Here is a 27,837-nt window from a genome sequence, read left to right on the forward strand (position 1 = left end):
CTCACACTCCATACACTGAGCCCACACTCCATACGATACACAGAGCACTGAACTCACAGTCCATAAGATTCAGAGCACTGAGCTCACACTCCATACGAAGAGCACTGAGCCCACACTCCATATGATGCACAGAGCCCATACTCCATACACAGAGCACTGAGACCACACTCCATACACAGAGCACTGAGGTCATACTCCGTACACTGAGCTCACACTCCATATGATACACAGATTACTGAGCTCACACTCCATACACTGAGCACTGAGCCCACACTCCATACACAGAGCACTGAGCTCATACTCCATACACTCAGCCCACACTCCATACACAGAGCACTGAGCTCATACTCCATACACTCAGCCCACACTCCATACACAGAGCACTGAGCTCATACTCCATACACTCAGCCCACACTCCATACACAGAGCACTGAGCTCACACTCCATACACTGAGCCCACACTCCATACACTGAGCAGAGCCCGCACTCCATACACAGAGCACTGAGCTCACACTCCATACACAGAGCACTGAGCCCACACTCCATACACAGAGCACTGAGCCCACACTCCATACACAGAGCACTGAGCTCACACTCCATACACAGAGCACTGAGCTCACACTCCATACACAGAGCACTGAGCTCACACTCCATACACAGAGCACTGAGCTCACACTCCATACACAGAGCACTGAGCTCACACACTCCATACACAGAGCACTGAGTTCACACTCCATACACTGAGCCCACACTCCATACACAGAGCACTGAGTCTGAGCTCACACTCCATACACAAAGCACTGTCTGAGCAGAAAGAAAATAGTCCCGACGGCCTGTTGCTTAGCGACAGCTGAGCAGGCGGATGGCTACACGTAGGAAGAGCGCTGTAAACTGCTGCACGGCCCCGGTCTCCCTCCGCGGGCTCTATATGCTACAGGGACACCAAGATGGAAATCCAGGGGCCGGCGGGGCAGCGGCAGCAAGATGGCGGCCCCGGGCTCCCCGCTCAGCGTGAGGAGGGCTCAGAGGACGAGGACAGGGCCGTGGCCGGAACAGGCGGCGGCGGGGGGAACGTGTACCCCATCTACATGGTGGTCAACCTGGGGGCCTCCACCGACAGCCCCGCGGCCGCCTCCGATAGCACGGAGCTCCCCCGGCCCAGCGCCGCCCCCGACCTGGGCTACCTGACGGTACGGCTGGAGAACGGCGTGCTGACCCTGGGGACCAGGGAGGCCCCGGAGAGCGGTGAGATCGCGGAGAGCAGGCCGCATCCCCGGCCTGGGAGTCACAGCGCCCCGGCCACCCCGCAGCAGGCCTGGGCCTCCGACCTGTCCCCGCAGGGGGACCCCAGCAGCATCAGCACCGCCCAGCACAGCTTCTCCGAGGGCCTGGACGACGTGGACATGGTGCTGAGGGACCCCGAGGACGAGCACGTGACCAGCTTCCTGGTGGGGGACATTGGGGAGCTGCAGGTCAACCTGGGGGAGGCCCTGGACCTGGCCCGCAAAGGGGTGCTGCTGGTCTTCCGCTGCCCTGAGCCCGGCTGTGCCAAGGCCTTCGACCGCAAGCAGCAGCTCAAGGTCCACCTGCTAAGCCACACCGAGGACCAGCGCCCCTTCAAGTGCCACCTGGACGACTGCGGCTGGTCCTTCACCACCCTCTACAAGCTGAAGCGCCACTTGCAGTCCCACGACAAGCAGCGGCCTTTCCCCTGCGAGACCCCGGGCTGCGGCAAGAGCTTCACCACCGTCTACAACCTCAAGGCCCACCTGAAAGCCCACGAGATGGAGAACCAGTTCCGCTGCGAAGCCTGCGGCGATTCCTTCCCCACCGCAACCAAGCTCGGCGCCCACCGGCGGGCCCACTTCGAGCCGGAGAGGCCCTACAAGTGCGAGTTCCATGGTACGTTCCGTTGGTGGCTTTGGTCGTGAGGCCTGTAGGATTGACGTCGAGGAAGGCTCTTTATGGTCTACCAATTGTTGGCTCTGGAAAATAAAAATGATTCCTTATAAAATGACTTGAAATGTCAGTGCAATGTGCGGACGTCATCGGGGGTGTACGCTTTGGGTTCATGCAAGTACTCCTGAGCGCGGATTTGGGTATGCGTGTCTACACTGGAATCCATCCTTATTCTACATGTATGCTCTATACCACAGGTGGCTGATCACATCTTGGCCCCCAGTATCCCAGAGACTTATTAAATATTCTGGGTGTGCAAACAACGTGCAGATATGTCTCCTTTATGGTGTCTACAGAAGCATACTAATAAAACCTATACACTCTAATACCCCTTTCCTATGACCTGAAAATCCTGGGTGTTTACCAACCCGGGATTTTAGTCAGTGGAAACTGATCTTTCCGGGTCTAGTCTCCTGGGTATCCTTCCCGGGTACCTAGCAAAGTTTTTACCGGGAAAGACCTGGGTGAGCTGCAGTGGAAACGGGTTACCCAGGTCGTAACCTGTTTACGGTCTGGCGATTGGCTCAAGAACCCATCACCTATGGCGGCTATCGCCGGGGAGGAAGAGCTTACAGCCTACCCGTATGGTCCAGACTGTTCCGGATTTTACCCCAATCCCCCCTTACCATGCGGGAGGCTGTAAAGTCTTCCTGATTGTCTCCAGTGTGGCACCATTGTCCTGAACGCACCCTGTCCGTCAGTGGTCATCCACCAGACGGCCGGTGCGCTGTTTTCCAAGAGGTTTGTGGCGCAAGGAAACGACAACATCTCCAAGCGCTGGAACTGCACCCGGGTTCAATGTGAACGGCGTCGACCCAGGTGTATCCCAGGTCGGCGCCGCAGTGGAAACGGGATAAATCCCGAGTCTGACCTGGCTTGGAACTGTGTTCCAATTGCAGGTCAGACCTGGGATTTTGGTAGCAATGGGGAATGATTCTAAAGTGTGTGCATCTGAGAGGGTGAATTTCGTCATCATCTGGTCGTACCTGGACGTTCTCTGACATCACTGGCGACTTCTGTGTTATAATGCATAATTAAACATTACATACAAGTTTTATAGAAGCCCTGCTATGTACTATAGCCAAAGCCTATGTGCAAATTCTGTCTTTTGCATAACTGTGATCAGATGACAGCGAGCTGAAGCTTGCATACCCCACACACACACACACACACACACACACACACCTTCTGTTGATGCATCATCTTTCCTTTAGGTTTACAGACACTTTTTAATCTGCCAGAATTCCAAGATCTCAATTTCTGACAAAACACAACCACTATAATAAAATGGCGCAATGTGTGGGGCTTTCATAAAGCCGCAGTTTGGCCTAAAGGACCGGTAAACTTGTCCATTCTCAAACGCACCCCCTCCCGTGGGAATAATAATACTGCTGCTGATACCCAGATGTCGCCCATTGTGCGTGACGTCACGAAGAAGATGCAGTAAAAAAATGAAACCCTAAAGCAGAGGTTCCCAAACGTGGTCCTAAAGGCACCCTGATGGTCCAGGTTTTAAGTAGGTCCATGCTTGGCCACAGGTGACTTAATTAGCACCTCAATAAATTTGATTTAACTATCTGTGCTGAGCCATCGATATACCTCAGATCCTTGAAGACTGTGTTTGAGAACCTCTTGTCTAAAGAAACATGGTGGGGTCCACTTTTTGGCTGGACAACATCTGATCTGTTTTATGCTAGAATGGGGAAGGGGGAGACCGTGATCACCGCAGGACTCCTAACAAATTTCTGACTTGTTTCAAATATTTAGTGCTGGCTTGGCTAACCAGTGGCTCTTCAGCTGTTCTGAAACTACAAATCCCAGCATGCTTTACCAGCTGATCGGTGGGAGTGCATGTTGGGAGAGCAACAGCTGGAGAGCCACAGTTTGGCCAGGTCTGATGAAGAGCTTTTCTCCTAAAGGACTCATGACAGCCGTAATAGCTGGGTGTTCTCTGTCCTGCCTTGGAATAAGTGCATGTACTGCTGTCTATCCAGAGAAAGGGGCCCCCATTAGCTATCTGGTCCGATGCATAACTGAGAGGCGCCAGCATATTGATAGAGGAGAAATGATAAAGGTTTGCTGCTCCCTTTTGTACGAAAGTGTCAATTATTACCGTCATTTTCATTTTACTTGGGTCAAGGTGGCTCTCGGTGCTTTGTGACCATGAAGGTGTAGCTATATGGTTATCCGAGAAAATGACTTAATAGGAGCCAGGTAACTGGGGATGATTGCCAGCGTCGGGATCTTGGGAGTCATTTTTCTCTAAGGCAGTGACTTCCTTTAGACTTGCAAAACTGTGACCCACGCATTTGCTGCGCACAGATCCTGTATGCATAAGCTGGCAAATCTGTTCTACTGTGCAATGATTTCTTTGAAACAAACCTCCGCTCTAAATGGCCTTGTGACTTATGAATGTTTTTGTTTCCTGTAGGTTGCGACAAGACTTTTATTACAGTGACTGCGCTGTTCTCGCATCACAGAGCACACGTACGGGAACAAGAACTATTCACCTGCTCTTTCCCTGGCTGCAACAAGCAATACGATAAGGCCTGCAGGCTGAAAATACACCTCCGCAGCCACACAGGTCTGTCTCTCCGCAGCCAGAGTTCATTGGCTCATTCGATAAGAGCACAAACTAGGAGTTATTGATCCCAAAGTTAGGTTTCATTGTTGAAACAGTGGGTGCTTTTTTGGGTTCACAGTTCTGTGCACCAAACAGTCTGGGGAAAAAAAAAACCTATCCCCACTTCTGTAGTACACTTATACCCCTTTTACACTCGCAGAAAAATCCCGGGATATTGCACGTGAACGCGCATCATCCCGGGATTCTTCTCAGTGTAAATGGGTACAGGGACAATTTCCCGGGACGAGCATCCCAGGATTTCATCCCAGGATTTCATCCCAGGTCAAAAGCAGGGTTGAACCCGGGACCGTCCCGGGAAGCTGCCAGTGTAAACGGGTATACCGGGTCAAGGCGACCCGGCACCCGTTCTCTTCATAGGAGGAGGCGGTGCTTGGAGAAGATTATCTCCAAGCACCGCCTCTGGGAGACTCGGCGGTGACGTCACCGACCCGGCAATATGCCGGGTCAGCCCGCTAATGTGAAAGGGTCATTCCCGGGAATGTGTCCCGGCAAATATACCGGGACACATTCCCGGGAATGAACTTTCCTGCGAGTGTAAAAGTGGTATAACCTTACACGTAACCTGCTGTACCTTACCAGGAATAGATTTCATCAGCCCAAACCCACTCGCCCCACTGTGTTTTTATTAAAGCTGCACATTAACAAAAATAAAATACAGCGCATAGGACACTGTTATTTTATCGTGAACTAATCTTTTGTAGGAAGAAACTTTATGGATGGCTTGTAGTCTCCTAGGTAACATGCTTTTGTAAGTTTTACAGACTGGTGGATCAGTGCACATGGTTTTATCTGCGTTATTGCAGCAGAACTAACTGACGTGCTGTGTTTTATAACTTGAGCTTTTTGTTCTGTGTCTGAAATATGCTGACTTTGCTCTGGATAGTCCTACAGATAAACTGAGTAAAGAGAGATATATTTTAATGTCATCCATTTGTGTGTGTCTTAGGGGAAAGGCCTTTTATTTGTGACTTTGAGAGCTGTGGTTCATCCTTCACGAGCATGTCCAAGCTGTTAAGGCATAAAAGGTATTTATCGCCTATTTATTTGTTTCTTTGCCCAAGATAATAATGGTATGGATTACTGCTACACGTGGCATACATTCTTAGCTGTTGTCAGGTATTGATGGACTCTAATGGGAATCGTACACCTCCAGTTTCTTTTAGTTTATGCACACTAGAGGTGGCTATTCTATGGGCTGAACCAATAGTCATGAGAAAGAGGCCAATGAATTTGCTAGAAGCTAGTAATCTGAGGCATGAGGTGCATAGTGTCTCAGTGATGTCACTTCTTCCTGATGATTTAAGAAGCCACAAAAATTGGCTCAAATCGTGGCAAATAGATGCAAGATTGTGTAAATGTAACCTGTTTGTGAGTAACACTTTGCTGCGTTTATAAGGCAAGGTGGTAATCTGGCATCGGATGGTGATACTATATCTCCTCCCATTTATACCCTGATCATCCTGATGTATATATTGCATAGGTGTGAGACTTATAACTGAATGTTGGGAATGCAGGAGACTGGAATAGCTGAGCTGGCATCTCCTGTATTGTACTCGGTAATGACACAGATGAACCAAGTCTAACCCTCTTGCCAGCTAATGGGGGTTATTCCGAGTTGATCGCTCGCTGCCGTTGTTTCGCAGCATAGCGATCAGTCTAAAAATCGGCTGTTCTGCGCATGCGTATGGGCCGCAGGGCGCACGCGCCAAATAATTTCACACACAACGAAGCAGTTTTACACAGGGGCGAGCAACGCTTTTCAGTCGCTCTGCAGATCGGTGAGTGATTGACAGGAAGTGGGTGGTAAGTGACCGTTTTCCGGGAGTGTGCTAAAAAACGCAGGCGTGTCAGGCTAAAACGGAGGAGTGGCTGGCCGAACGCAGGGCGTTTGTGACGTCAAAACAGGAACTAAACAGTCTGCAGTGATCGCAATCTATGAGTAGGTCTGGAGCTACTCAAACTGCAGGAAAAGATTTTCGAGCAGTTCTGCTAATCTTTCGTTCGCACTTCTGCTAAGATAAACTCCCAGAGGGCGGCGGCTTAGCGTGTGCACTGCTGGTAAAAGCAGCTAGCGAGCGAACAACTCGGAATGAGGGCCAATAATTGTACTCCCTCCCGACACACTGGTGACCTGCCCACCTAGCCCCATTTCCATGTAATAGTTAGTAATGCTGCCTAGGCCACCCGGGAAATAGTTTTGTTACTACACCGCAGTTTTAAAAATTTGGATTAAATGTCTGGTTGTTACAAGTTATAGTACCTTTTTGCAATCGCTGTGACTGCACCAGTTTTAATGTCTGTAGTGTTCATTCTAGCACCCTGCACCTTTCCAATCCTGTGCAGTTCCTCTTTCCTGCCTGGGGTGTCGCTGTCAGCTCTGGTGCTTCTCAGCACACACAGGTCTGTATCACAGCACTGAGTAACAGATCAGAGTGTGCTGAGAAGCACCAGAGCAGAGAGCGACACCCCAGGCAGGAAAGAGGAACTGCACAGGATTGGAAAGGTGCAGGGTGCTAGAACGAACACTAGTCTGTCAGTGTATGTTGCGGATTTATTCATTTATTTTTTTTACAAGGAAACACGAAGATGACCGGCGTTATCCGTGTCCGGTGGATGGTTGCGGGAAATCGTTTACAAGAGCAGAGCACTTAAAGGGTCACAGAATTACTCACCTGGGTACTAAACCCTTTGAGTGCCCTGTGGAGGGTAAGCCTCGTTTTATCAGTCACATACATATAATCCTAGTGCATGCTTTGCCTGTGCTATGTGAGTACCAAAGACTCCTTCTGCTTGGTGTGACTGACAGAAAATATTTTGTTTATTGGTGAGAATAAAGCTCCGGTACTGGACGTATGATGCGGACTATTTACAAAGCCGTGTTGCCACATCTGAGATCGCTCTGTAGCTTGGCATCCTAATGTCGTTATGAGGTTTACTAGTGAGCCTGACGCTGAAAATAAATCTGATCTTGGTTGATGTACTAACATTCTCTACATACATGGTGTTTTATACCTACTTACAGTAATCCGTAAGGGTGAGGGTACGATATTGCAGTATAGTATGGTCTCTCCCTCTCATCTGCTGAACTTTTACCTGTTCTTCTGCATCAGGTTGTGGAGCCAAGTTTTCCGCCCGCAGCAGTTTATACATCCATTCCAAAAAGCACCTCCAGGACGTGGATGCCTCAAAGAGCCGCTGTTCCGTGTCCAACTGCAGCAAGATCTTCACTTCTAAGCAGAGCCTGAAATCTCACATGGTGAAACAGCACGGCCAAGGTGAGGGCAAAATAAACTGTATGCTTTGTCACTACGCCGCTACGTACGCCGGGTCACCTAAGTGTCTGCCTGTTGCTCTGCGCTGCTTCCCGGCCTTTACTTTGCTTTCTCTTTCCCGCTCCGCTGCCTTGTCCCTTCCACATGCTTAGTGTTCCCACTGGCTCCAATTCTGCTGGGGTCTGTCCAGACTTCATAACATTGGGAGCTTATCATGTTTTGTAGCATCTTTAATTTTAAGATGGATTATTATATGATTTACTGTCTTTGTTTTAGACCTAGAAGCCGCCAGCTCCCTGACACCCAGCAGTGAACTCACAAGCTCGGCCCAGAGCGACCTCAGCAATCTGGACCTGTCCTCCCTCTTCACGAACGTGTCCTCCGGTGGGTCCGGGATCTCGGCTGACTTGACCCTGGTCAACTCTGGAATACTAACCATCGATGTGTCTTCTGTGAGATCTACGCTAGGCGGCAACCTGACAACCAACAATAACTCTCTGGCCCATCCCGTAGACCCTTTGGTGTTGGTGTCAAACAATGAAAGCCATCACAGTTTGGAGAGCTCCCTATTGCTCGGAGCCGCCGCGTCCATCCTTCAGCAGGGCAACCTACACCTGGACGATGTACAGACTGTAAACGCGGAGGCCCTGGGTTCCCTGGCTTCTCTGTCAATGAGAGGTTCCAACCAGGACCTGCACGCCCTTACATCCACCAACAACCTTACTATAGATTCATCTACTCTAACCCCTTCTGTTAGCCTGGCCACAAGCAGCTCCATGCCCGAATTGCTGACGCAGGTGAAAGCGGAAGGAAGCCTGTTGCCGAGTTCAGAGGTCGTAGGTCAGCAAGAGGGGAGTAAAGTGGTAACACAGTTCGTCTTTCCCAACCCCACAGGCACCTACAGTTCTCAGAAAGAAACAGAGTTTAGCCCTGTGGCCGGGAGCTCTGTAGTGGTAAGTGCTGTTTATTACAAGCCCTCTGATATAATTCCCTGCTTCCGGTTTATTGGACTGTAGTTGTCACATGACGGCTTGTTTCATTACCACATCATCTAGGGAACCTTTTCCTGGCATCTGATTCCTGAAGAGTTGCTACTTGTGACTTGCTTCCTAGTGAAATTGCAACATGGACTCCTACAGGCCTGGGGTCAGGGCAGAAACGCAGGGGCTGATCTAGAGTTGGAACAAGTGCACTGGTGCATAGTTTATCTGGTGTGTTCGTGCTGCATGTGCTGGTACTAGTGATTCAGAGGCCTACACGCTTCAGTGTCCCCCATTTGCACGTAAAAGGGCATAATGACGTGTCCTTGGGTAGTCCGTGATCAGAGAGGGCCTGTCAATGGAACTTCGGTCTATGCAGAGTCTGCTACAAGCATAACGGTCTCCAGACTTCTCTACTGCACCAGGGATAAGGCTGGTAATGACGCCTATCAAACCAAGCATATGGATAGGGGCACTTTGCTATTGACCAATGTTTCTGCTACTGCACGGGAGCCGCAGTGCACGTGTCGCAACACTGCTGTGGTATCAGACACGGGGGGCCAATTCATGTTTGAACACAATTGCGATTCTCTAGGGTGCAGTCGCCCACCGGATCCATCACAAACGTATTCACAGTTGTGTACACGTTCTCAGCCTGTACACTAAAACGAGGAACATCAGGGCTAAGAGCTGGTCTATTGTTACACAGACTGGACACCGCAGTAGCCATGCAGGTGCCATGGTTTAGCACGTACAAGCCCTCCGCCGCCAGCAGATACAAGCGCCGAAAATGGCCATGACGTCTGCGTTTTACCAGCCACTCCCCCTAAACTCTGTTATCGCCTCCCAAATCATCACTTCCTGTCAATCACTCTTCCATGAAATCCTCATTGTGAGAGAGAGCTCGGTGTGATCGAGACACATGCGCAGTCTGCCAACAATCCCCCCCCCCCTGTTGCGCGATAATCTGCCATTGTGTACAAACATGATTTAGGCCACAGTGTGAGGAGGAGACCGTTTCACAAAACTGAAGTGTGTGGCAATGCCGAGGCCAGTCTTCTGACGTAGATTTACTGGCGTTGGCAGTGTAGATGTGGTCTTTGGGCTACTCGGGTATGTAGTGTTCACGCTAGGCTGGTTCAGCAGCGTGCAGTGCCCTGCCCGATTTGAGAACTGCCAAATGCAGGCAGGGAGCCCTTTTAGCAGTGCCCTGCTAAAACAGCGTACCCGTGCCTTCCCACTTGCTGGCTGCAGTGTCCCGCAGGTGGGAAAGCTTGCGGTTGCCAATTACCGGCATGACAGTGAGGGGACAGCTTGGGTGCAGCACAGCATGTCCTTGAGTGGGCATGCCCCCTCTTCGGGCGCACGTGCATAGGACCCCCTGTCTGCAACCTAACTGGGACACAGGATGCCCGATGGTTACGCTGTTGATCCGGTGCTGCGTCTCCAGCCAGTTGATCACAGGCGGCTTTTGCATATTTTCAGTCACGGCTGTGCCATTTGCATCCACCTCCTGAATCGGCTCCAAGGGCCTAATTCAGAGTTGAGGGATGGATGGGGGGGGGGGCAGATATAACATTTGCAGAGAGTTAGATTTGGGTGTGGTGAGTTCAATCTGCAATCTAAATTGCAGTGTAAAAATAAAGCAGCCAGTATTTACCCTGCACAGAAACGATATAACCCACCCAAATCTAACTCTCTATGCACATGTTACATCTGCCCCACCTGCAGTGCCCATGGTTTTGCCCAACTGCTAACATTTGCTGCTACGATCAACTCTGAATTACCCCCCCCAAGATCTGCAGTAAGCATTACTTCTCTCCACTCTCCATCAAAAGTAAAGCGAATGGTGATCCTTGGCAGAAGTAATAGTAATACCCGGTGCTACAGGACCACCCCATGCATTACCCACACACGCCCCGAATGGATGCAATCTATCAATGAATATCAGCTGGGGCTAGGCACTGTACTGGCACATTAAGAAGTGTACTTTGCAGTAAATGTGTAGAAGTGGGCACCATGTTTTCCTGTAGTCACACATGGTTTGACAAGTGTCAGTCCTTCTATCTGTTCTGAAAGTATTCTGGTTATTAAAGTATTTTATAGATCATTAATAATTCAGGGGCTTGAGAAAGCCTTGTGAGGGATTGAGCATGGCAGTATTGGCATTAACCCCTTTCCCCCCCCCCCCTGATTCCAGGAGAGCGGGGGCTCGGCGAGGACAGACTACAGAGCCATTCAGCTGGCCAAGAGCAAGAAGAAGGGAGGAAGCAGCACAGGTGAGCGGAGTGGCTGGTATGGGGGTGCGGCTGCTTATTCTGCCATGTGATCTAAGCTCCGCCCCCTTCCTGGCAGAACTGCCCCAGAACTTGCCAGTGTAATATCACAGAGCTGGCTGTGATAGCGGAACTAAAGCGAGAACTCCATGTATAGCGTTTGTAGGTTATAAATGGTTATTGTGTCCTGCTGTAAAGACTTGCTATATTGTACAGTTGCGGCGAGTCTGTTGGGGGGTGACCGCGGCCATATTAAGCCCGTTTATTTGCCAGCCCTTCTACACTTTGACGTAATAGTTTGGAGCCACGTTTGTGTCTCCTTTCTCTAACGTCCTAAGTGGATGCTGGGGACTCCGTAAGGACCATGGGGAATAGCGGCTCCGCAGGAGACTGGGCACATCTAAAGAAAGCTTTAGGACTATCTGGTGTGCACTGGCTCCTCCCCCTATGACCCTCCTCCAAGCCTCAGTTAGATCTCTGTGCCCGAACGAGAAGGGTGCACACTAGGGGCTCTCCTGAGCTCTTAGTGAAAAGTTTAAATAGGTTTTTTATTTTCAGTGAGACCTGCTGGCAACAGGCTCACTGCATCGAGGGACTAAGGGGAGAAGAAGCGAACTCACCTGCGTGCAGAGTGGATTGGGCTTCTTAGGCTACTGGACATTAGCTCCAGAGGGACGATCACAGGCCCAGCCATGGATGGGTCCCAGAGCCGCGCCGCTGGCCCCCTTACAGAGCCAGAAGGCAGAAGAGGTCCGGAAAATCGGCGGCAGAAGACGTCCTGTCTTCAACAAGGTAGCGCACAGCACTGCAGCTGTGCGCCATTGCTCTCAGCACACTTCACACTCCGGTCACTGAGGGTGCAGGGCGCTGGGGGGGGGGGCGCCCTGAGACGCAATAAAAACACCTTGGATGGCAAAAAAATGCATCACATATAGCTCCTGGGCTATATGGATGCATTTAACCCCTGCCAGAATCCATAAAAAAGCAGGAGAAAAGTCCGCGAAAAAGGGGCGGAGCCTATCTCCTCAGCACACTGGCGCCATTTTCCCTCACCGCTCCGTTGGAGGGAAGCTCCCTGTCTCTCCCCTGCAGTCACTACACTACAGAAAGGGTTAAAAAAAGAGAGGGGGGCACTAATTTGGCGCAGTATTAACTATACAGCAGCTATAAGGGGAAAAACACTTATATAAGGTTATCCCTGTATATATATAGCGCTCTGGTGTGTGCTGGCAAACTCTCCCTCTGTCTCCCCAAAGGGCTAGTGGGGTCCTGTCCTCTATCAGAGCATTCCCTGTGTGTGTGCTGTATGTCGGTGCTTTTGTGTCGACATGTATGAGGAGAAAAATGATGTGGAGACGGAGCAGATTGCCTGTAATAGTGATGTCACCCCCTAGGGGGTCGACACCTGAGTGGATGAACTGTTGAAAGGAATTACGTGACAGTGTCAGCTCTGTATAAAAGACAGTGGTTGACATGAGACAGCCGGCTACTCAGCTTGTGCCTGTCCAGACGTCTCGTAGGCCGTCAGGGGCTCTAAAGCGCCCGTTACCTCAGATGGCAGATATAGACGCCGACACGGATACTGACTCCAGTGTCGACGGTGAAGAGACGAATGTGACTTCCAGTAGGGCCACACGTTACATGATTGAGGCAATGAAAAATGTTTTACACATTTCTGATAATACGAGTACCACCAAAAAAGGGGTATTATGTTCGGTGAGGAAAAACTACCTGTAGTTTTCCTGAATCTGAGAAATTAAATGAGGTGTGTGATGATGCGTGGGTTTCCCCCGATAACAACGGATAATTTCTAAAATGTTATTGGCATTATATCCTTTCCCGCCAGAGGTTAGGGTGTGTTGGGAAACACCCCCTAGGGGGGATAAAGCGCTCACACGCTTGTAAGGGCTCTACCTTCGCCTGAGATGGCCGCCCTTAAGGATCCTGCTGATAGAAAGCAGGAGGGTATCCTAAAAGGTATTTACACACATACTGGTGTTATACTGCGACCAGCAATCGCCTCAGCCTGGATGTGCAGTGCTGGGTTGGCGTGGTCGGATTCCCTGACTGAAAATATTGATACCCTAGATAGGGACAGTATATTTTTGCCTATAGAGCATTTAAAAGATGCATTTTTATATATGCGTGATGCACAGCGGAATATTTGCCGACTGGCATCAAGTCTAAGCGCGTTGTCCATTTCTACCAGTAGAGGGTTATGGACACGTCAGTGGTCAGGTGATGCGTATTCCAAACGGCATTTGGAAGTATTGCTTTATTAAGGGAGGAGTTATTTGGGGTCGGTCTTTCAGACCTGGTGGCCACGGCAACAGCTGGGAATTCCACGTTTGTACCCCAGGTCGCCTCTCAACATGAGAAGACGCCGTATTATCAGGCGCAGTCTTTTCGTGGACAAGCCGGCAAAAGGTTCCTCATTTCTGCCCCGTGACAGAGGGAAAGGAAAAAGGCTGCAGAAATCAGCCAGTTCCCAGGAACAGAAACCCTCTCCCGCCTCTGCCAAGCCCTCAGTATACGCTGGGGCTTTACAAGCAGAATCGGGCACGGTGGGGGGCCCGTCTCAATGAATTTCAGCGTGCAGTGGGCTCACTCGCAAGTAGACCCCTGGATCCTTCAGGTGATATCTCAGGGGTACAAATTAGAATTCGAGACGTCTCCCCCTCGCCGTTTCCTAAAGTCGGCTTTACCGATGTCTCCTTCTGACAGGGAGACCGTTTTGGAAGCCATTCACAAGCTGTATTCCCAGCAGGTGATAATCAAGATACCCCTCCTGCAACAGGGAACGGGGTATTATTCCACACTGTTGTGGTACCGAAGCCGGACGGCTCGGTGAGACTGATTCTAAATCTAAAATCTTTGAACACTTACGTACAGAGGTTCAAATTCAAGATTGAGTCACTCAGAGCAGTGATTGCGAACCTGGAAGAAGGGGACTACATGATGTCTCGGGACATCAAGGATGCTTACCTTCATGTCAAAATTTACCCTTCTCACCAAGGGTACCTCAGGTTTATGGTACAGAACCGCACTATCCGTTCAGACGCTGCCGTATGGATGGTACACGGCACCCCGGGTCTTTACCAAGGTAATGGCCGAAATGATGATATTCCTTCGAAGGAAGTGAATTTTAGTTATCCCTTCCTTGGACAATTCCCTGATAAGGGTAAGATCCAGGGAACAGTTGGAGGTCGGTGTAGCACTATCTCAGGTAGTGTTGCGGCAGCACGATTGGATTCTCAATATTCCAAAATCGCACCTGGTTCCGACGACGTGTCTTCTGTTCCTAGGGATGATCCTGGACACAGTCCAGAAAAAGGTGTTTCTCCCGGAGGAGAAAGCCAGGGAGTTATCCGAGCTAGTCGGGAACCTCCTAAAACCGAGCCAAGTCTCAGTGCATCAATGCACAAGGGTTCTGGGTAAAATGGTGGCTTCCTACTAAGCAATCCCATTCAGCAGATTCCACGCAAGAACTTTCCAGTGGGACCTGCTGGACAAATGGTCCGGATCGCATCTTCAGATGCATCAGCGGATAACCCTGTCACCAAGGACAAGGGTGTCCCTCCTGTGGTGGTTGCAGAGTGCTCATCTTCTAGAGGGCCGCAGATTAGGCATTCAGGACTGGGTCCTGGTGACCACGGATGCCAGCCTGCGAGGCTGGGGAGCAGTCACACAGGGAAGGAATATCCAGGGCTTATGGTCAAGCCTGGAGACATCACTTCACATAAATATCCTGAAGCTAAGGGACATTTACAATGCTCTAAGCTTAGCAAGACCTCTGCTTCAAGGTCAGCCGGTGTTGATCCAGTCGGACAACATCACGGCAGTCACCCACGTAAACAGACAGGGTGGCACAAGAAGCAGGAGGGCAATGGCAGAAGCTGCAAGGATTCTTCGCTGGGCGGAAAATCATGTGATAGCACTGTCAGCAGTATTCATTCCGGGAGTGGACAACTGGGAAGCAGACTTCCTCAGCACGACCTCCACCCGGGAGAGTGGGGACTTCACCCAGAAGTCTTCCACATGATTAAAAACTCGACAGGTATTGCGCCAGGTCCAGGGACCCTCAGGCAATAAGCTGTAGACGCTCTGGTAACACCGTGGGTGTACCAGTCAGGGTATGTGTTCCCTCCTCTGCCTCTCATACCCAAGGTACTGAGATTGATAAGATGGAGAGGAGTAAGCACTATATTCGTGGTTCCGGATTGGCCAAGAAGGACTTGGTAACCGGAACTTCAAGAGATGCTCACGGAGGATCCGTGGCCTCTACCTCTAAGAAGGGACCTGCTCCAGCAAGGACCCTGTCTGTTCCAAGACTTACCGCGGCTGCGTTTGACGGCATGGCGGTTGAACGCCGGATCCTGAAGGAAAAAAGGCATTCCGGATGAAGTCATCCCTATCCTGATCAAAGCCAGGAAGGATGTAACCGCAAAAACATTATCACCGCAATTGGCGAAAATATGTTGCGTGGTGCGAGGCCAGTAAGGCCCGACGGAGGAAATTCAACTGGGTCGATTCCTACATTTCCTGCAAACAGGAGTGTCTATGGGCCTGAAATTGGGGTCCATTAAGGTTCAAATTTCGGCCCTGTCAATTTTCTTCCAAAAAGAACTAGCTTCAGTCCCTGAAGTTCAGACGTTTGTAAAAGGGGTACTGCATATACAGCCTCCTTTTGTGCCTCCAGTGGCACTTTGGGATCTCAATGTAGTTTGGGTTCCAAAAGTCACATTGGTTTGAACCACTTAAATCTGTGGAGTTAAAATATCTCACATGGAAAGTGGTCATGCTGTTGGCCCTGGCCTGGGCCAGGCGCGTGTCAGAATTGGCGGCTTTATCCTGAAAAAGCCCTTATCTGATTTTCCATTCGGACAGGGCGGAATTGAGGACTCGTCCTCAGTTTCTCCCCAAGGTGGTTTCAGCGTCTCACCTGAACCAACCTATTGGTGGTGCCTGCGGCTACTAGGGACTTGGAGGCTTCCAAGTTGCTAGACGTTGTCAGTGCCCTGAAAATATGTTTCCAGGACGGCTGGAGTCAGGAAATCTGACTCGCTGTTTATCCTGTGTGCACCCAACAAGCTGGGTGCTCCTGCTTCTAAGCAGACTATTGCTCGTTGGATTTGTAGTACAATTCAGCTTGCACATTCTGTGGCAGGCCTGCCACAGCCAAAAATCTGTAAATGCCCACTCCACAAGGAAGGTGGGCTCATCTTGGGCGGCTGCCCGAGGGGTCTCGGCTTTACAACTTTGCCGAGCAGCTACTTGGTCAGGAGCAAATACGTTTGTAAAATTCTACAAAATTGATATCCTGGCTGAGGAGGACCTGGAGTTCTCTCATTTGGTGCTGCAGAGTCATCCGCACTCTCCCGCCCGTTTGGGAGCTTTGGTATAATCCCCATGGTCCTTACGGAGTCCCCAGCATCCACTTAGGACGTTAGAGAAAATAAGAATTTACTTACCGATAATTCTATTTCTCATAGTCCGTAGTGGATGCTGGGCGCCCATCCCAAGTGCGGATTGTCTGCAATACTGGTACATAGTTATTGTTACAAAAATCGGGTTATTATTGTTGTGAGCCATCTTTCAGAGGCTCCTCTGTTATCATGCTGTTAACTGGGTTCAGATCACAGGTTGTACGGTGTGATTGGTGTGGCTGGTATGAGTCTTACCCGGGATTCAAAATCCTTCCTTATTGTGTACGCTCGTCCGGGCACAGTATCCTAACTGAAGCTTGGAGGAGGGTCATAGGGGGAGGAGCCAGTGCACACCAGATAGTCCTAAAGCTTTCTTTAGATGTGCCCAGTCTCCTGCGGAGCCGCTATTCCCCATGGTCCTTACGGAGTCCCCAGCATCCACTACGGACTATGAGAAATAGGATTATCGGTAAGTAAATTCTTATTTTTTATATTATTGTGTTCAGTTTTTGTTTTTTTAAGTCAGCTGAGTGTTTTTTTTTTTTTCTTTTTTTAGGTTCTCCACAGAAAAAAAGTAAAGGTACAAAACCAAACTCTGTGGTGTCTCCTACCGGGAACCGGTTTGGCGGCAGCGTTGTTGTGCCAAATAGTGGGCTGACGATACGGGACCCAGCCACCGGGGCGCAGTATGTGCAGATTCAGCTGTTGCAGGTAGGTGCACACTCCCGTCTGTAATCAGTGTAAGCTGTCAGTCTCTGAGCCTATTCTCCAGGAATGTCAGCACTGCCAGTACTTCCTGGTGCATGGCGAGGCTGCTTATTCTACCATCACCTGCGTCCAGTGAGCAGCTGATGGGTACACGGTAGCTTCTATTACTCCGTGCTGGCATGCAGTGTAACTTCCATGTTACAACCTCTCTTTACTTGTCACTAGGACGATCCCCCGGGAGATGGTGACCTCCCTTTCCAGCTGAACGCACAGTCTCCGGCCGCTCACACACCGCTTACTGTGGATTTGCCTGTACATATCCTTCAGGTATGGTATTTTGAAGTCCTAATCATTTTGTGGTACATGTAAATGTTTGTATTGGTGTTTAGTACCTTCAAGATATGTACATTAAAGTGTCTACCCAACCACCCACCCCCCCTCTTTGTGGCCACATTACTGCGCAGGCCGGTGGTTCAGTAAAGATCCCTGTTTGTATTTTCATTTGTCTGCTTTTACAGTGATTGGTGTCTGTGTAAGCAATGCAGTCCCACAGAAATTCTTGATTGCAAGAACAGGCTGTTATGGCACTCGCACGCCTTCTGCTGATCATTTGTTTCATTATGTGTGGTTATTGGTAGGACAGTGCCACTTAGTGGCCAAACTGTGATATACAGGTTGCTGGATAAATAAATGGAAACGCCAATATAAATCACTGATCTGTGATGTATTGCCTGTCTGCAAGTGTCGGGATTTGTGCAGGAGAGAGGGAGCATCGTGCTTGATGCTGGAAATGCGGCGTTATATCAGAATATCCCATAAATGCTGACATTGGGTGCAGATCTGGTTATGAGATGGTATTAACATATTAGTGTAATGATCGTGGAGTCATTGTGGTCTTAGCAGGCTGCCATCCAGTCAAGATAGTAATACTGCAACATTGGGGTATAGATGATGGGTACCACTAAGTAGGACATTTCCATCTGAAGGAGAAAATGACAGTACCCTAGCCGTTTCTGCTCTCACCTCAGGAGCGGGTAGATGTTTCAAACGCAGATGTGGGGGAGTTTCCCTTAGCAACCAATAAGCTTTCACCTAAGATTTGTAAAATGTACTTAATAAATGATTGCTAGAGGCTGCGTTGTGTCCTCTGTTCAAGGTTTGATACAAAAATAATCACCCGGATGTATTCACTACTTCTGGTATGTTAGACAGTAGCACCAATTCTCTTTAGCTTATGCAATGAAAAAATTAAATGTGAAAATATTGTCTTTCTATGTTAAGACTTGTATAAATACTTCCTGTGAGGGGTACAGCGCCTAGAACACACACAGACGGCAGCCAGGAGTGGTCCCAAGAAAGAAATACTTCTCCATGCAGTCAGGACATAGAGGGTCATTCAGATTTGATCACTGCTGTGCGTTTCCCCCCCTTCTCATACGTCCTAGAGGATGCTGGGGTCACCATAAGAACCATGGGGTATAGACGGGATCCGCAGGAGACATGGGCACTTTAAGACTTTGAAAGGGGTGTGAACTGGCTCCTCCCTCTATGCCCCTCCTCCAGACTCCAGTTTAGAATTGTGCCCAGGCAGACTGGATGCACACTGAGGAGCTCTACGGAGTTTCTCGGAAAAGACTTGCGTTAGGTTTTTTATTTTCAGGGAGAACTGCTTACAACGGTCTCCCTGCATCGTGGGACTTAGGGGAGAGAAGTATGACCTACTTCTAGTGAGTTCAAAGGCTCTGCTTCTACAGGACACCATTAGCTCCTGAGGGTTTGATCGCTAGGTACGCCTAGATGCTCGCTCCCAGAGCCGGCCGTCACCCCCCTTACAGAGCCAGAAGTCAGGTGAGTAGAAGAAGCAAAGAAGACTTCAGTGACGGCTTCTGAGGTACCGCACAGCGATTACACGCTGCGCGCCATGCTCCCACACACAGCGGCACTACAGGGTGCGGGGGGGGCGGCGGCGACACCCTGGGCAGCATATAAGCCTCTAAATGGACTGGCAAGAGGGGACATAGGTGCAGAGGCACTGTCCTAACCCCCGCCAGTATAAATATTTAGTTAAAAAAAGTGGAACTGAAGCGCGCCATTGCGGGGGCGGGGCTTAGTCCTCTGAGCTCACACAGCTCAGCGCCATTTTCTCTACACAGGCTGCAGAGACGCTGGTCCTTCCTCACACTGCTGCATAAGTATCGGTGAAAAACGGGGTGGGTGGTCACAGTAAATTTTGATGCAATATATAGTTATTATAAAAGCGCTGCAGGTCTGGGGCATTGTTTGGTGTTTCAGAACCGTTGGTGAAGCGCTGGGTTGTGAGCTGGCAATCTCCCTCTGTGTCTCTCTGACAGACTTTACTGTGGGTCTGTCCCCTGTATGCCCAGTGTGTCTGAGTATTGAGTACACGTGTGTCGGCATGTCTGAGTGCTCTTCCCAGGAGGAGACTGTGTTAGGGACACAGACAGCTGCGGGAGTGACCCTGTCGGCACCGCCGACTCCTGATTGGGTAAATGTGTTGAATGCTTTGAATGCTAGTATGGCTCTTATTAATAAGAGATTGGATAAATCTGAGTCTCAGAACCAGGCATGGAAGAAATCTGTGGAGGATGTGTTGTTGCAAGTACAGACCCCTTCGGGGTCACAAAAAAGATCGTTTGACCAGTTGGCAGACACAGATACCGACACGGACTCTGACTCCAGTGTCGACTATAGTGATGCCAGATTAGATCCAAAATTGGCAAAGAGCATTCGGTACATGATTATGGCGATAAAAGATGTATTACATATATCAGAGGACCCTACTGTTCCTGACAAAAGGGTCTGTATGTATAAGGGAAAGAAGCCTGTGGTAACTTTTCCTCCCTCATGAACTGAATACTCTATTTGAAAAGGTTTGGGAAAGTCCTGACAAAAAGTTTCTGATTCCCATAAGGATTCCGGTGGCATACCCGTTTCCTTCTGGGGATAGGGAAAAGTGGGAGTCACCCCCCATTGTGGACAAGGCTCTCTCACGGCTGTCCAAAAAGGTGGCTCTTCCGTCCCCTGACACGGCAGCCCTTAAGGATCCTGCGGATCGTAGGCAGGAAAATACACTGAAATCCATTTATGTCACCACAGGTATGCTGCTCAGGCCAGCCATTGCATCTGCGTGGGTGAGTAGTGCTATTGAGAAGTGGGCAGATAACTTGTCATCTGAGATAGATACCCTAGATAGGGATAACGTTCTCTTGATACCAGGTCATATCAGGGACGCTGCAGCATACCTAAAGGAAGCTGCGAGGGATATTGGCCTCTTGGGATCAAGGGCCAATGCCATGGCAGTCTCAGCTAGGAGAGCATTGTGGATTCATCAATGGAATGCTGATGCTGACTCTAAGAAAAATATGGAGTCTCTACCATACAAAGGTGGTGTGTTGTTTGGTGACGGCCTCGCTGATTTGGTGTCTACGGCTACCGCGGGTAAGTCATCACTTTTACCTTATGTACCTGCACAACAAAAGAAAACACACCGCTATCAGATGCAGTTCTTTCGGCCCAATAAATACAGAAAAGGCCGAGGTTCTTCCTTCGTTGCTACTAGAGGAAGGGGAAAGGGTAAAAGAGCTTCGGCCATGGCAGGTTCCCAGGACCAGAAGTCCTCCCCGGGTTCTGCCAAATCCACCGCATGACGCTGGGGCTTCTCTGCGGGAGTCCACACCGGTGGGGGCACGTCTCAAACTCTTCAGTCAATTCTGGATTCGTTCGGAACTGGACCCATGGGTTGTAGAAATAGTGTCCCATGGATACAAACTAGAGTTTCAAGACGTTCCCCCTCGCCGATTTTTCAAATCGCCCTTACCAGCTTCTCTTCCGGACAGGAAGGTAGTATGCTACGCAATACTAAAGTTGTGTCAAAATCAGGTCATTGTCAGGGTTCCCCCGTCTCAATAGGGAGAAGGCTTTTATTTGAGCCTGTTCGTGGTCCCGAAGCCGGACGGCTCGGTCAGACCAATCCTGAACCTGAAATTCCTCAATTTCTACCTAAGAAGATTCAAATTCAAGATGGAATCTCTCCGGGCAGTGATCTCCAGTCTGGAGGAAGGGGAGTTTATGGTGTCGGTAAACTTAAAGGATGCCTATTTACATGTTCCCATTTATCCTCCGCATCAGGCTTACCTGAAGTTTGCAGTTCAGGATTGTCATTACCAATTTCAGAAGTTGCCGTTTGGTGAAAACCCTCTGAGCCGTGGACAGATCAAAGTCATGGCGGAAATGATGGTTCTCCTGCGCAAGCAAGGAGTCACAATTATCCCGTACTTGGATGATCTCCTGATAAAGGCGAGAGCCAGGGACCAGCTACTGCAGAACGTTACGCTCTCCCTGACGGTTCTGCAACAACATGGTTGGCTCCTAAACTTGCCAAAATCACAGTTGGTGCCGACGACGCGGCTGTCGTTTCTGGGAATGATTCTGGACACAGAATTTAGAGTTTTTCTTCCAGTGGAAAAGGCTCTGGAAATCCAGAATCTGGTCAAACAAATTCTGAAACCAGCGAGAGTGTCAATCTATCAATGCACTCGGTTGCTGGGGAAGATGGTGGCGGCCTACGAGGCCATTCAGTTTGGCAGATTCCATGCCAGAGTGTTTCAGTGGGACCTGTTGGACAAGTGGTCCGGATCCCACCTGCACATGCACCAAAGAATAATCCTGTCTTCCAAGACCAGAATCTCACTCCTGTGGTGGCTGCACAGCTCTCACCCCCTAGAGGGGCGCAGTTCGGGATCCAGGACTGGAACCTAGTAACCACGGATGCGAGTCTCCGAGGCTAGGGGGCAGTCACACAGGGGGAAAACTTCCAGGGAAGATGGTCAAGCCAGGAAGCTTGTCTACACATAAACGTTCTGGAGTTAAGGGCCATTTACAACGGCCTTCAAGTGGAACGTCTGCTTCGCAATCAGCTTGTATTGATTCAGTCGGACAATATAACCGCAGTTCCGTACATAAACCGCCAAGGCGGAATAAAAAGCAGAGCGGCAATGGCAGAGGCCACGAAGATTCTCCGCTGGGCGGAAAGACATACAAGCGCCCTGTCAGCGGTCTTCATTCCAGGAGTGGACAACTGGGAAGCAGACTTCCTCAGACACTATCTCCATCCAGGAGAGTGGGGTCTTCATCAAGAGGTCTTCACAGAAGTGACAGGTCTTTGGGGAATTCCTCAAATAGACATGATGGCGTCTCGTCTCAACAAGAAACTTCAGAGATATTGTTCCAGGTCGAGGGACCCTCAAGCAATAGCAGTGGACGCCCTTGTGACACCGTGGGTGTTTCAGTCGGTGTATGTATTCCCTCCACTTCCTCTCATTCCAAAAGTGCTAAAGATCATAAGAAGAACAAAGGTTCAGGCGATCCTCATTGTTCCGGACTGGCCAAGGTGGGCTTGATATCCAAATCTTCAGGAATTACTAATAGGAGATCCCTGGCCTCTTCCTCTACGAGAGGATCTGTTACAGAAGGGGCCGTGCGTGCATCAAGACTTACAGCGGCTGCGTTTGACGGCTTGGCGGCTGAACGCCAGATCTTAGCTCGAAAGGGTATTCCCAGTGAAGTCATTCCCACATTTTATTCAGGCTAGGAAAGGGGTAACGTCTAAACATTACCACCGTATTTGGAGAAAATATGTGTCTTGGTGTGAATCCAAGAAGGCTCCTACGTAGGAATTTCAGTTAAGACGTTTTCTCCATTTCCTACAAGCAGGTGTGGATGCGGGATTAAAGTTGGGCTCAATTAAAGTTCAAATTTCAGCCTTATCGGTTTTCTTTCAAAAACAATTGGCCTCCCTTCCAGAAGTTCAGACTTTCGTGAAAGGCGAGTTGCACATCCAACCTCCATTTGTGCCCCCAGTGGCACCATGGGATCTTAACGTGGTGTTGCAGTTCCCTCAATCACATTGGTTTGAACCTTTACGGAAGGTGGAGTTGAAATTCGTCACTTGGAAAGTGGTCATTCTGTTGGCCTTGGCATCCGCAAGGCGGGTATCGGAGTTAGCGGCTTTGTCTCACAAGAGCCCTTATTTGATCTTCCTTGAAGATAGAGCAGAGTTGAGGACTCGTCAACAATTTCTGCCGAAGGTGGTTTCATCATTCCGCATGAACCAACCTATTGTGGTGCCTGTGGCTACTGACGCTTTAGTGGAGTCGAAGTCTCTCGAGGTGGTCAGAGCTTTAAGAATCTATGTCGCCAGGACGGCTCAGCTTAGGAAAACGGAGGCTCTGTTTGTCCTGTATGATCCCAACAAGATTGGGGCTCCTGCTTCCAAGCAGACTATTGCACGCTGGATCTGTGCTACGATTCAGCAGGCTCATTCTACGGCTGGATTGCCGTTACAGAAATCGGTGAAGGCCCGTTCTACCAGAAAGGTGGGCGTGTCCTGGGCGGCTGCCCGGGGGGCCTCTGCGTTACAAGTTTGCCGAGCAGCTACTTGGTCTGGATCAAACACTTTTGCAAAGTTTTACAAGTTTGATACCCTGGCCGATGATGACCTTAAGTTTGGTCAATCGGTGCTGCAGAGTCATCCGCACTCTCCCACCGGTTCTAGAGCTTTGGTATAACCCCATGGTTCTTATGGTGACCCCAGCATCCTCTAGGACGTATGAGAAAATAGGATTTTAATACCTACCGGTAAATCCTTTTCTCCTAGTCCGTAGAGGATGCTGGGCGCCCGTCCCAGTGCGTACTGTGTCTGCAGTTATTAGTTCTGGTTACACACAGGTTGTGTTTCGTTTATAATCAGCTGGTTGCTGACATTGTTCATGCTGTTGATTAGAGTTCTGTTGAATGCCATGATTTACGGCGTGTTTGAGGTGTGAGCTGGTCTGTATCTCACCTTAGTTTAAAAATAAATCCTTTCCTCGAAATGTCCGTCTCCCTGGGCACAGTTCCTATAACTGGAGTCTGGAGGAGGGGCATAGAGGGAGGAGCCAGTTCACACTCCCTTTCAAAGTCTTAAAGTGCCCATGTCTCCTGTGGATCCCGTCTATACCCCCATGGTTCTTATGGCGACCCCAGCATCCTCTACGGACTAAGAGAAAAGGATTTACCGGTAGGTATTAAAATCCTATAATTTTTTATTTATTTTTATTTTGCACAGCGGCCGATCAGGTACTAAATACGCATGGACGGCAATGCGCACGCGCGTGTGACAACAAAGGGCATCGCCAGTCAGCGACGGGTTGGTGCGAAAAATCAGTTCGCAAGGTGATTGACAGGAAGAGGCCATTTGTGGGTGGTAACTGACTGTTTACTGGGAGTGGTTAGAAAAACGCAGGCGTGCCCAAGCGTTTTCAGGGAGTGTCTGACGTCCGCTCCAAACGCCTCATGTGATCGCACTGGAGGAGTAAGTCCTGGGCTGCGCACACACTGGAATTTAACAGCTTGGCGTACACGTAGGCTTGCACGGCGAGAATACACTCCCCCCCCTGTAGGCGACGCAGGACAGCAAAAATCGGATCTGAAGGACCCCCATAGACCGCAGTGTAAGATGTAAGACCCCCGCTGATGGGTCACACGGGGGCTGTTAGTAGTGCGACTGTTTCTGACCATTTCTCTAGATCACAGGTTCTCAAACTCGGTCCTCAGGACCCCACACGGTGCATGTTTTGCAGGTCTCCTCACAGAATCAAAAGTGAAATAATTAGCTCCACCTGTGGACCTTTTAAAATGTGTCAGTGAGTAATTAATACACCTGTGCACCTGCTGGGTTACCTGCAAAACATGCACTGTGTGGGGTCCTGAGGACCGAGTTTGAGAACCCCTGCTCTAGATAACCATGATCACATGGGACAGCTTTTTCAGTGGAGTCTGAATGCCATTAATAAGTCAAGCATCTCTAAAGTTAAGAATACTCGTTAGGTTTAAAAGCTATAACAGATAGTAGTATTTTGTCACTGCAGCAGTTTAGGAAATGCGACTACTTTAAAACATGTTTTTAATGTTTTTGTTTTCTTTCTTTCTCTCTGTGTGTATCTCTGTCTTCCTTCTCCCCTCTAGGAGCCTCATGCCTCCACAGAAGAGGAGGCCACCTCAGACAATTCTCAGTTTACAGGGAGTACCATAAACCTTCAGGACCTGGAATAAATTGGACTTGTGGACCTGAAAACATGGAAGTGTTACTTAGTGGGTGCTGTCAGGTGCCGATCGTTTCCTCTTCCGTTCAAGCCAACCACGTGGGTGTCCCAGAGCAGCCGCTTCTCTGTGGATGGTTCTCTGACGTGGCATTTCATTTTGCACTATCAGATTTTACTTTCATCTCTTACCAGGCGTATTGTCACACAAACCTCTACATGGAGCCATGGAAAGCTGGTCTTTACTCTTCCGTCTATGTCCTGCTCCCCTCAATTCAGTATGAAACGACCTGCTCCTTCCCCGCCAGTGGGGAGAAGTGGAGATAGTCCGGACGTGTTGAGTCTGGAAGTTAGTATTCTGATGTCTGATCAAGATCACGCGTGTTACACGTTAGCAGCCTCATTGCACTCAGTATTTGAGCTGTGTATCCAGAATCATTGGCACAATGCTGTGTACCTACCTCCTGCGCACGCACCTGTCAGCGGGGCGTCTGATGGCTTACACAGCAACGCACAGGACCACCCTTACAGTTCAGTCCTTCTCTATTGACCGACCCAGCGTCGGATTCCTCAGTATATGTATCATTGCTTATATTTATTTGCGTACAGCGCTGAAACTTTTTTTTTCTTTTTTTTTTTGCTTCTAAAGGCCCATACACACTTGACGATAAAATGAGCGACGTCGTTCATTTCAGCCCTCATCAACGACGTCGCTCATTATATCGTCAAGTGTGTATGCATCAGACGACCACCGATGCGCGGCCCCGCGGGACGTTAACGACCCTCGCTTATCTGTGGAGCATGTATGCTCAATTTCCACTATGGTCGTTACCGACCAGAGACGTCGTTGAATGTATATGGTGTGAACGACCTACGACCAAGCCACTGTTCACCAGCCCTGTTCCCAGCTCATTATTTTAATAAACTGTTCAACTTGGATGCTTCAACGATGAATGGTCTTTGGTCGTTGGTAGTGTGTATGCTCATGTCGTTTGCTCAGCTGTTCAAGGGAATTTGTTAACGACGTGTGTGTATGGGCCTTAATTTTTTTTTTTGGACAAAGGTGTACAAATATTTATATATTCTGTCTAGTGACTCTTTTTTTTTTTTCGTTAAATCGTCCACCCCACTGTAATTTTTTTACTGGTGCATTTTGGTGAATGGGAAAAAGTATTAAAAATACATTTAAAAAAATAAAAAAAACGATTTACATGTTTGTATCGGTGTAAAGCGACCACATGGTCAGTGGAGGTAGAAAACAGGACGGCTATCTGCCTACCTTATCGCTAATGTTCCACATGCAGTGCACTCGCGGCCCACATCCAGCAGGTGTCGGACGTTTTGAGGCCTGAATTAATATAAGGACGTAGCCTATTCATTCCTATCGGTTAGGGCAGTGGTTTCCAAACTTTTTTTTTGAATCACTGCGCCCTAGAATATCAGAATTTTTTTCACGGCACCCCTAGGCCAAAAATTTCTTATTGAGAAATTTAGATAGAAATATTACATTAGGTAGATCGCGTTTATATGTCATCCTTAGGGTCAGTTGTGTGGTGAGGTACAAGATTTGCTTCTGTTTGGCCACATATTTTATGACTGGCAGCCACCAGCACTGGTTTTGCCTAATATAGTGATCATGAATAATTTGAATTGGTCCTGGAACACCAACCCAGGGTACCCCTGCAAGTGTCCCGAGGAACCCCAGGGAGCCACGCCACACAGTTTGGGAACCTCTGGGTTAGGTGTTCCCAACGCCAGTCCTTTCATACCGCAAACAGGCCTTGTTTCGTGTGAATTTCTTTCATAGAATTTGACGGCAGATAAGACTTGGCCCATCTGGTCTGCCCTCATATTCATTCACAGGTTACTCAATCAGTTCTGTGGAGTCTGTAATTATCTCCATGGCTTTAACAGACAGAAACCCCCAAAGCCTGACCTGTTGATACTTGTGGGCTGAGGTTGGGACCACTGATGCAGGCGATGTGTTACTGGCACGCGGTGGGCTGGCTACACAATTGTAAATTACAGGTATTAAGTGATGGATGCAATAGTGAATGATAGGGAATAGCACTGGCTCTGTGTCCCAGGTCCAACCCATGTCGGCAGAGGAAATGAGTCGGTGTAGAAACGGGCTACCTGTGGCTGTCCTGGTGCTTACACATCCGTCCAAATACAGAGGAAGCCCTGAAATATTTCCTATTACATCTTTGTGCCAGTCTCTGGATAAGATACGTCCACTCTCTCACCACTCCAGTATATATACTGTACTTCTGCTCAGCCACGGTAACCCACTGCAACGGTGTGGGCTCCACCCTACGCAGAAGACTGAAGGCTTGGGGTAAATAGAGAATTGTGTATGTTTCATACACTATTATAAACCTTTTGTGTTTCTCCATATTGGTAAAAGGCCACCTGAGCACATTGAGGAACATTATAAAGTGAGCGTTTCCTTTATACTTACTGGGGCGTCAGC

General features: G+C 49.3%; 1 protein-coding gene across 4 annotated transcripts in view; it reads left to right on the top strand.

Moving 5' to 3' along the window:
- Positions 1–854: 854 nt before the first annotated feature.
- The window catches only part of ZXDC (ZXD family zinc finger C), a 52,042-nt gene continuing 25,059 nt past the window's right edge, over positions 855–27,837 (top strand). Inside the window, exons 1-10 of one of the 4 annotated variants that reach the window (XM_063941189.1) lie at positions 855–1,902; positions 4,391–4,543; positions 5,550–5,628; positions 7,179–7,309; positions 7,714–7,878; positions 8,152–8,828; positions 11,056–11,134; positions 17,114–17,268; positions 17,491–17,592; positions 25,291–26,311. In XM_063941189.1, coding sequence (XP_063797259.1) covers positions 948–1,902; positions 4,391–4,543; positions 5,550–5,628; positions 7,179–7,309; positions 7,714–7,878; positions 8,152–8,828; positions 11,056–11,134; positions 17,114–17,268; positions 17,491–17,592; positions 25,291–25,377 — 2,583 coding nt within the window. In that variant the 5' untranslated portion in view covers positions 855–947 and the 3' untranslated portion in view covers positions 25,378–26,311. Of the gene's footprint in view, positions 1,903–4,390; positions 4,544–5,549; positions 5,629–7,178; positions 7,310–7,713; positions 7,879–8,151; positions 8,829–11,055; positions 11,135–17,113; positions 17,269–17,490; positions 17,593–17,783; positions 18,368–25,290; positions 26,312–27,837 lie in introns of those variants that run through there. The other 3 variants (XM_063941191.1, XM_063941190.1, XM_063941192.1) reach the window with 3 other exon arrangements.

The sequence above is a fragment of the Pseudophryne corroboree genome, chromosome 9 (genome assembly GCF_028390025.1).
Source record: "Pseudophryne corroboree isolate aPseCor3 chromosome 9, aPseCor3.hap2, whole genome shotgun sequence".
Lineage (NCBI taxonomy): Eukaryota > Metazoa > Chordata > Amphibia > Anura > Myobatrachidae > Pseudophryne > Pseudophryne corroboree.